This window comes from Mastigoproctus giganteus, chromosome 6 (assembly GCF_048544385.1).
Source record: "Mastigoproctus giganteus isolate SK-2022 chromosome 6, ASM4854438v1, whole genome shotgun sequence".
Taxonomy (NCBI): Eukaryota; Metazoa; Arthropoda; class Arachnida; order Uropygi; family Thelyphonidae; genus Mastigoproctus; species Mastigoproctus giganteus.
Window position 1 is genome coordinate 76,957,338 of NC_143580.1, and position 10,794 is coordinate 76,968,131.

Consider the following 10,794-nt stretch of genomic DNA (forward strand, 5'->3'; position numbering starts at 1 on the left):
ATCAGGTGAGCCTTGGGGACAGGCAACGGCTCCACCATGGCCAATCCATTGACGCCCAAAACGCCTGCCTGTTCAAATGGTCACGAACACACCTTCCATAATGGGCAGGAGCCCCATCATGTTGAAACCAAATGTTGTCTCACATTTGCTGGAACATCATCAAGTAACCCTGGTAGAACTTGTTCAAAAAAAGATCTGATATTTAGCGGAGTTAATGTGGGATGGTAACAGGTATCGGCTGACTAAGCAGTCACCGACCATACCTGCCCACACATTTATTGCGAAGCGATGTTGTGCCACATGGGGGCACACACTGTGTGGGTTGTTGTGATTGAATAAGCCTTCCCGAGTGAAATAAGCCTCATCCGTGAACAAAAATAGGCTGGAGAATTAAAGTCTTGAACACTTTCTTGGAGAAACCACTGCGCAAAAGCCATACGTGCAGGATGATCTTGGGGGAGCAGTAACTGAACCCTTTGGAGATGAAAGGGGTGTAAGGAATTGTCGTTCCAGACACACTGTACTCTGCAACAAGACACTCCTAAGGCAGAGGCAACGGCACATGTGCTGGTAGTAGGATTATTCTGGACGGCATTCAACACACTTTCTTCCATGGCAGGAGTTCGCGTCGAATGTGGTCTGCCCGCACTACTCCTGTTACCTCTAAATGACCCATAATCGCACAAATTTTGATGCACACGTGCAAACAAACGGTGGTCCGGTACATGTCTGTCTGGGAAGCTTTCTCCATAAATTCGTTGGGCGGCTCGTCCATTGCCCTCTGCTAACCCATACACTAGGTGCATGTCTGCCAGCTCACAGTTCGTATATCGATGCACGCTCTTCGTGCGGCAACTACTGCTTGAATGAGTAAACCAGAAATTTTTCCTCTCGCAAACTGATCAACAGCGCCATCTACCAACTTACGGCGACGTTTCCGGTTATGGGTATGGGTTCCTATGCGATTCACATTCCTTTAGATGTTACCTACCTCCTCTAAACGTTTGTACCAATATTTTTGAGACACCCTGTATATATATTTAAGTACTTTCTGATAAATTAAAAAGATGCTTGAAAAATGTCCTTCTTTAATAAAATGAAAAAGATGGCACATTAGTCGGGAAAACCTTGGAAGCCAAATAAATTAAGGTTATAAGAAACTATATAAGGAAAGTAATTATTGAATTACTGAATGGACAAATGAACACTGCATTCAAGTTTCATTCTGTTCAGATAATCACAAGGATATTTCTTACAATGGAAAACATATTCATTGTGTACAAAATATTTTGTACTGACTGTTTTTTTTTTTGTGAATCTCAAATGTGTGAATTAAATTTTCTTTTCACCCGACTTCATTCTATGAGGCTTTTATAAATATACCTACTTTCAAGAATTAAACCACTCCAGTCTTCAACTGTATCATACATATTTATAAGTAAATATGTAAAAAGTGCAAAACTTTGAAGATATTTAACAAATCTGCTATAGTCATACTTTTTCACAAATTAGATGGTCCTGTATTAAAAATTACACATTTTACTACTATTACTTATTTTTTTTTTTTATAAAAATTATACTGCTTCCATGATGAATGAAAGTTTCTTTATTAGGAGGTAACTGTAAAATCTTAACAAAAGGATAAAAATGTGCAAGTCCTTCAAATGTAATTTTTTTTATAATGGTATGCATCTATCAACATTTCAAAAAAAAAATTCTAAAACAATAATGAAAAACTCAATATGAAGAAGAATATACATACATTCATTACATATCATTATCGCTTCAAATGGTACATCAAAATGGAATGATAGTTTACATATTTATATGCTTTTGCTATACTGTACTGATTTGCTTATTGCCAGAATTTTTACAATGTTATAAAATCTATTTATTATTTATTTATTACATAAAAACTAATTTTTCTAATGCCATCATAGGAAATTCAATGATTAGGGAAGTAAAAAATGCAGCACCATATGATACCACAAGGAAACCCAAAAAGTATATTACCATAGTAACATGCGAAAAGAGCAATGTAGTTTTCAGAGACTGAACATAACAAATTAGAATTATAGGGTGGACAAGATAGGCACAATAAGAAAGACGACTCAGAGGAATCCAACCTTTCCACGATAATAAAACATTGATGAAACTGCCATGATCAGTAAGGCAAGTGTATACTACCCATCCTAGACCAGCTGCCCACACAGAACGAGAAAATGTATTATAAAAAGTGGATTCAAGGGAGTTAATGTGAACATGATAAAGCCCATATATAATACTAAGGCACAGAAATGCTGATATAAGCCAGCCAATTGCTAGCTGCCACCAACGAAGAAAGTTTCGTTGGCCATCTGTTTTATATAATGCATATCCAACTAATGCTCCAACGAGATATGGCCCAATTCGACAATAAGGTTTTATATACAGTTTATCCATTGTATTTAGCATGGCCTGCAGATATTCCTTTTTATTGGCATTATCTGATATATTACTTAAAAGTGGTAACAAATTATAAACTACACTTAAAGATGCAGTGGTAATCCAAGTAGCTAAAAGTAGCACACCTATAATTATGATACCAATAACAGGTGTCTTTTGAAGAAAATACAAGAATACAGGACTAATAATAAAAAACTGCATGTCATTAGCCAAGTACCATGACCATCCCATGCACATTTTGTCTCCTAAAAAATTGTTGATATAGAGAAGATTCCACCACCATGTCGACTGACAAAACTTTGAGTCAGTACTGTCTGACCAAAATGGTCCCCTACCCAAGTATTTTACTAGAGAAGCATAAAAGCCTAACACTAACATGTAAGAAGGTGTTAACCTCCAAAATCTATGTATATAAAATAAAAACCAATTCGATTTTCTTTCAGTTTTGTTGGCATCTTTCAAAAATAAGTAAGTAAGCAAAAATCCACTTAAAAAGAAAAATGAATCAACGGAATAAAATGCACGAAGAAGAACTTGAAAGGGAAGGTTATCTATTATTGGAAAAATTTCTACAGGGTTGGCTACTATCCCGAGTGGAAAAGAATAAACATGTCCAAGAATTACCCAACTCATGCTAAGGAAACGGATACCATGTATACATGCCAGCTGACTTTCAGATTGTTTTGTACTCAGAAGTTTAGTTCCATTTGTAAATATACAAAAGCATTTCAAAAATGAAGAAGCATACTTTATGTAATATGTCCTATTGGTGAAGAGCACATCCGGATTACCTTCTATCAGCCTGTCTGTTTCTGGACATAGTTGATTACTGATTGTTGGACTTTCAACTTCTATGTTACTATGAATGTTTGAACTGCAAATTTCATCTGGCAGTTGTGGAATTATATTCACCTGCTTAGCTTCAGCTTTTATTTCATTGCAAAAATAATTTACTACAGTACATATACTGCCAAGCACTACAAATAATAAGAGAAAACTTAATAGCACTATATATCCAACTGCTGGAGAGTCCAGTTTTATAGTTCTTGGCTGACAGTTAAAGGGTAGTACAGTCATACTCATATTTTTATATGAAATCTGTACAACTGTGGACTTGTACAGAGTTGCTACTTCTTTATAAGCTTGCTGTATGGGACAAGAATCAGGAATACAAACTGCAGCAGTAATCGTAAAATAATATGAAAAATTTGCATTAATTTGCACTGGAACTGTACAATACTGCCCCAGAAAACCAGTACTGTTGAAGTCAATGTATGATACATTAGATGCATGAATATTAAGGCATTCATCATACCCACCTGGCCAGAAAAATGCACCTTGAAGTAAACTACTTGGAAGTTTGCCAATAGCATCAAATAATCTTATCAACCAATCCATATTTCCACCATATTTTACAGTATAATGAATATCAGACAGGCACTGTCTTATTGCTGAAAAATTATTTGGATAACCCTTCTGAGAAAGCAGAACATCACCTTCATAGATTTCCTCAAGTGTATTCAAAAAGCCATCATAGCTTTCAAAGTATGAATCTTCTAAGGTAATCATCAAAGGTTGGGAAAACTTAATTTCTTGACTGTTCGGTTCATTTCTAAGGGCCAGTCTTCCATATGGAAATAAAAATCTGTAACTACCAATCTGATTGTATCTATTCCTCAGATTTTGTAATGCTTCAATGTCAATACCTCCATTTAATCGTGCAGCTATGATGATGACACACAAGTGAGACAGAGCCAAATAATTAATAATTATGTTGTCCATTTTTTTTTTTCTCTCCTTTACAATGTAATTAGTTTTAACTCTTAATTAACTATATAATTACTCAAATTCTATATACATTATATTAGTTTTAAAAGTCTATTCGAAATACGTACGGTATCTTATACGCAAATTTATAAAGCACTGACAATATAAAGCATTTCAAAAGTTTTCATTAGAACTACCAAGCATTCTTTGTGTCATCCTGTATTTAAAGAAACGTGTTCGCCGCTAGTGCTTTAAGTTACGAAATGTTGTGCAATTCTTTTTTCAGTACTTCTACCTTAGGTGAATGAGTAGAGAGAATTATGTTACTCTACCAAGAAAGTTGTTCAAACAATAAAAATTTGCCTATTTTAACGAAGACTTCTACAAAGTGGTAATTAAGAGGGCCAGTAATACTGTACCCACAAACTAAGCATCTTAGTTCATTTCTATTGGAAAACTTTCAAAAATAAGCTGATACAACTAGAAGTACTGTACTGTGAATACTGCCTGGAACAAATTAACACTGAGAAGGATTATTACTCAGTGCAACAAATAAAGTACAGTATCATGAATAAGATAATAATTAATACAGATTTCACTCAGGAGTAAAATCTGTATTAATTTTTCCCATCGAATAATCATTTAGAAAAAATACGTTAGTAACTTGAGCGTAACTAATGAGTATACGGTTACATCGGCTGCATATCTATCCAATAACGATTTCCAGAAACGGTACACCACACCTCCCACAGAGTTAACTAATTTCTTGACTAACCGCAAAGAACCCTACGTAAAGTAACTAATTCATGGTTCAACTCTGTTAACCACAGAGTAGGTATGTTACTACTGTGCTGTGAACTAACCTGACTTCCAAATCCAATGCGCATACGCTTCGAAGTTTTGTTGTGACCATAATATTTTGAAATGTCATACTCCGATTTTTGTGAATTATTTCTTTACTCGGAATAACTAGCCGAAGCAAGACATCGATTGTGGCCATACTATTTTGAACTGTCATACTCTGTTCATAAAGTATTTTTGTGAATTATTTTTTTACTCGGAATAACTAGCCGAAGAAAGGAATCGAGCATTACCGAGAAGCGGGTAGCTTTTTTTTATATATATATTTTTATATACACACAGTACAGTATATAAAAAATTAACTGGTCGAAAATAAAAAATTAATTTTTTTTTTAATTTTATGAAAATAAAATTAAAGTGGTCGAAAGCAGAGGCATAACTTGGATTATTGGTGTTTTATGGCCAAATATCAGAAATGCACCTTTGGTTTTCAATCATTTTAATTAAACTCTTGTTCAATAAACAATTAATTAAATTATTCAATAATACTTTTAAAGTTATTATAATATAATTATAAGTTAATATTGTTTGATTACATTAATTAAATTATTATGATTAATAATAGACCCCAGGGGCTCACATCTGGATATCATCATTCTTCTCTTTCTTGGTGATTCCTTTCTACTTCTGATTCAATATCTCTCTCTCTCTCTCTCAGGGTAACTCCAGAATTTTTTTTTTTTTTGGCTGGTACAGCATAAGCCTCAGGCTTCCTTGCGCCATATGGCTAATAATAATAATACTGGTCAGAAAGCCAAATTTTTGCTGCATTAGCCATAAAAATTTTTTTTAAAATCGCAGTCTTTGTTTTAATCAAACTTCATTGGGGGAGATAACTAGGTTTGCTACTGTGCACCGAACTGAATGAGGCATTTCGCCACGAAGTGTTTGGTATTGCACTACGCTAAAGGAAAAGTATATGTATTCCTTTTTATTGTGCCGCTATTCCGACCATGGTTTTCATTTGGGATAAAATAATTAAAAAAAAAATTATCTCGACTTCACTTATCTCAGGGTTGACAAGTATTTTAGAGTAAAAATAGAATTTCAAATTTCAAAAGAAGCCACTGATAGACAGTATATGCAAGGGCGTTCCTGGGATATTAATGGCGTCCGGGTGCCAATTGAAATTTTCTTCATGTGTGTATGTAAGTTTCAGGTTTTGAGACGCTCCTTGAACGTTGACGCCCGGGTGCAGTGTGCACCTTCACCCACGAGACGCTCCTAAGTAGATGACAGCAAAGAGCCTCAAGTAGTAGTGGCATGTGATGCAAGAAAGCAAGCGTATGAGCTTATGCAGCATCAGCCAAAAAAAAAAAAAAAAATACAAAACAATTCCCTCTAAATATTTTCAAGTTCCTCCTTAAATTTATTTAACCTATCAACTTCCACAACGACAGATGGAAGTTTCTTCCAGCAATTAACCACCCGCTGGCTAAAGGCAAATTTCCGCACATCTATTCTACAACTTAATTTGAATTTATACCCCCTTAGGTTCATAATCTGAACAAGTGGAAGGATCCCATCAGAATTCAGCATGCTCAACCCATTCAAGTTGTTGGTTTTTAGGCACATCAGCAACATAAGCCATATTATGCCATTGTGTATTACGTTGACTAGTCACCTTCGAGGTGATCTAATTGAGACGTATAACGCATTGAATGGTTTCAGCAAGCTCAATGCTGATGGGATTCTTCCTTTTAGTCAGATTACTAACCTGAGAGGACATAAATTTAAATTGAGGAACGACAATTGTAGAATAGACGTGCGTAAATTTGCTTTTAGCCAGAGGGTAGTTGATAGTTATAACAAACTTCCAACTGCTGTTATCATCATCATCAGCAGCCATTTTTAATCCACTGCAGGATGAAGGTCTCTCCAGCAACTTTGCAGTTCCTTCTGTTTTCCATTTACTACCCACGAACTCGTGAATTTCATCTGTCCATCTCCGTCTTTGTCTTCCAGGTTTGTTTGTATTTTTCTAGCTCGTCTTGGGTACCATTCTGTTATTTTCTTAGTCCATCTGTTGTCTATCTACCATTCTTTTGGTAAGTGCCCAAGTTTCACTTCCATAAGTTATGGTAGCAAGTATACATTGGTTCATTATTTTACGTATCGGACAAACTGGGACATTGCTTCTCAGTATGTGACTATATTTCCTGAATGCTGTGGATCCAAAATTTAATCTTCTCTTGACTTCCAGCCATTTACCATTATTATAGCTAAAGACTTGTCCCAGATAAGTTTATGAATCCACTTTTTCCATTACTGCTCCTTCAATGATTATATCCCTTTCTGTGGCATATTTGTTCATCATTACTTTTGTTTTAGCAATATTTATTTTCAGAGTTAGTAAGGATCCATCCGAAATCCTTACTAACTCTTCATAACTTATTAAGATTTTCATCTAATTCTTTGGGATCATGGCTTATGATTACAATGTTATTATTATTATAATTAGCCATATGGCGCAAGGAAGCCTGAGGCTTTTGTTGCATCAGCCAACAAAAAAAATTTCTGAGTTAACCTTGTGTGTGTGTGAGAGAGAGAGAGAGCGAGAGCGAGAGAGAGAGAGAGAGAGAGAGAGAGAGAGAGAGAGAGAGAGAGAGAGAGAGAGAAGGGAATCACCAAGAAAGAAAAGAATGATGATATCCAGCGCTCAGGACCCTAGTGTGCCAAGACCATACTTTCAAGATGTGAGCCTCTGCGGGTACAGTCATCTGCAAATCGTAAATTGTTTAAGTACTCTCCACTCATATTGACTCCTTTCTGCAACCAGACTAGTCTCAAAGCTTCCCCAAGGGCAGCAGTAAACAACTTCGGAGATATTATGTCTTCTTGTCGAGAGACTACTTCTACAGGAATGGGAGACACTTAAATAGAGTGCAAGAATATTTGCACTCTATTTTAAAGATGCAAGAATATTTGCTGCTGCTATCGAGGCAGTTTTAAGTGAGTCAGAAAACTGTTAGCTTAGGCAGATACATAGAATAATAGATTAACAGTAGCCGCTGGCAGAGGTGAAAGTGATTCTTGCACTGCTTCTATTAGATGAGCAGCAGCCTGGAAAACAAGGTGCAGAGGATTTCAGAGACTGCTGGGAGTCATTGCAGACAAATAAATACATGGGCTGAGTTAGAGTAGTTAAGAATACGAACAGGTGCATGTACACTTACTTGTACACCGATGCTAGGAGTCTGTAAATAAATTTGATGAATTTGAGGCGTTGGTCAAAACATCAAAGGCAGATATTGTTTGGATATCAGAGACATGGTGTCACACAGATATAAGGAATGCAGAAATGGAATTTGGTAGGTGATAGATTGCTCTCATCAACCGGTGCAAAACCACCATTTTGCTTATTGGAGGCTTGAAGGGTTAAACCCATGTTTAGTTTCTAAAGCAAAGTTTCCGGCAACGCTCATCCCCACTATACTGCTCCTTCAACTGACCCAAGCAGTACTAAGTAAGATACACTGTGCTGCCACTTTATTGGGTACACCTACCTAGTAGTGTGTTGAGCCTCCTTTAGCCCTCAAAACAGCCTGAATTCGTCTAGGCATGAATTGAAGAAGATGCTGAAAACATTGTGCAGGAATGGAGTACCATGCAGACATGAGTGTGTCACGCAGTTTCTTGACATTCGACGGAGGTGTAGGCCTGCAGCGAACAGCCCTTTCCAGCTCATCCCAAAGATGTTTAATAGGATTGGGATCCACGGACTAACTGCAGCAAAGAAAAGTCATTGCCATGTTCCTGGAACCATTCCATGGTGATCCGAGCTTTGTGCACTGGCGCATTATCCTGCTGGTAGTAAACATCTGACGGACGATAAACTGTCAACATGAGCAGATGCACTTGGTCAGCAACGATGTGGCATTCAGACGTGAATCTACGGGTATCAATATACCCAACGTGTGCCAAGAGAACATTCCCCACCACCTTTCACAGTAGTCGTCAGACATGACGGGTCCATAGATTCCTGTTCTTTACGCCAAATTCTGAGCCTTCCATTAACATGATGCACCAGGAACTTCGACTCGTCAGATCAAGCAACTGTTTTCAAATCCTCGGTAGTCCAGTACTGGTGTTACTGTGCTCTCAAGAGGCATGCTCTCTTGTTCCTCATTGAAAACAAAGGTAAGCGATGTGGCCGTCGGTTGTAGCCCATTCGCGACAAAGTGCGATTAGTGGTCTGATGTGATATTTTGTTCTGCACACCAAGGTTGTATTCTGACATGATGTGCGATGTTGTGGCCCGTCTGCTTGCTTACACAATTCTAGCCATCCTCCTCTGAACTCTCTATTCAGCAAGCGATTTTCTTACACAGCAGTGCCGTTGAGAGAATGTTCACTCTTCGTTGAATGCAATGCATTCTCGATATAGTCTTGAAACTATGGTGCGTAAAAAGTTCGAAAGAATTGCCGTTTCAGGGATGATTTGTCCAGCGCGTCTTGCACCTACTACCATGCCATGTTCGAAGTCCGTGCGATCACTCCTTTTCCATTTCTTGCTACGGTTTGTACGCTTTACGGTTACTAGAAATGTTGTTCTGCTGAAATTATATCCATCACTGTGGTCATGTGACTTGCAACGTTGTGGGACAAACCATTTGTGTGCACAACCAGGGGTGAACCTAATAAAGTGGCACCACAGTGTAGGTACTAATCAATCTCGTGTTTGGCGTTTAAATAAAAAAAAAAAAAAAAAAAAACAGGATAGGAACGGACGATGGGATTAGGCTCTTAATTGAGAAACCCATAAAATCCAAGAAAGTACAGCCAGTCGACATGGCTGGACAGTGCAGTGTCAAGTTAGTTTGGTATGATATAAGCACTGGGAAAGCAAAATTTAGAGAAGCAGTCTGATATAGGCCTAATGACTCTGATGAGTATAACAAACAATTGTACAGAGAAATTGATTGGGCCAGTAAATCAGAGTCTTATAATGGGGGCTTTTAATTTCTCAGAGATTGACTGGAATTTGTGGGCTGGTCATAACACACTAGCAAGCCTTTTGTGGATTTATTGGATGATTGTTTTCTACAGCAGCCTGTTCGGGAGACAACTAGTGGGAGTAATACTCTTGATCTGATTATCAGTAGTCATTCTTCATGCATTAAGAATCTGCAGATAAAGAAATCACTAGGTGGCAGTGATCACAGTGTGCTAAAGTGGGATTCACTCAAAGAGGTAACTACCATCAGGGATAAAGGAAAGGGTTTTTGCTTTCGTGAAGACGACTACGGTGGTCTGAGAGAGTACTTAAATTCTATACAGTGGGACCAACTGATGACGTTACCAAAAGCAAATTCAAAATGGAAAGCATTTAAAGAATTAATCTTGGAAGCTACTAGGCCTTTCATACGAACTAAGAAATATTGTTCAAAGTTTAGGCCTAAATGGATCTCAGATGAATTAATGAGACATGTGGCTGAGAAGAAAAATGCATGGGCTACATATAAATTAACAAGTGACACAAAAGCCTACGATAAATATAAGCTGGTCTGTAACCAGGTCACAAAGGAAGTTAGCAGGCAAAGGCAGATTACGAGAAGTCCTTGGCGACGGATACAAAGAAAAACAGCAAACGGTTCTTTACTTATGTATAATCTAGAAGGAAGGGGATGAATCAGATTGGTCCACTTGATATCGATGATTCAACTGTTGATGATCCTGCTCAGGTTGCTAATAAACTAAATGAGTATTTTGCATCTATAT

General features: G+C 37.3%; 1 protein-coding gene across 1 annotated transcript; it reads right to left on the bottom strand.

Moving 5' to 3' along the window:
• Positions 1–361: 361 nt before the first annotated feature.
• On the bottom strand, positions 362–8,690 carry LOC150084419 (nose resistant to fluoxetine protein 6-like). The gene is made up of 3 exons (XM_090376224.1): positions 8,643–8,690; positions 1,912–4,203; positions 362–439 (listed from the first exon to the last, which is right to left on the bottom strand). Exons 1-3 carry the CDS (start codon positions 8,688–8,690, stop codon positions 362–364), a joined length of 2,418 nt encoding a protein of 805 aa, XP_090232350.1.
• Positions 8,691–10,794: the final 2,104 nt, after the last annotated feature.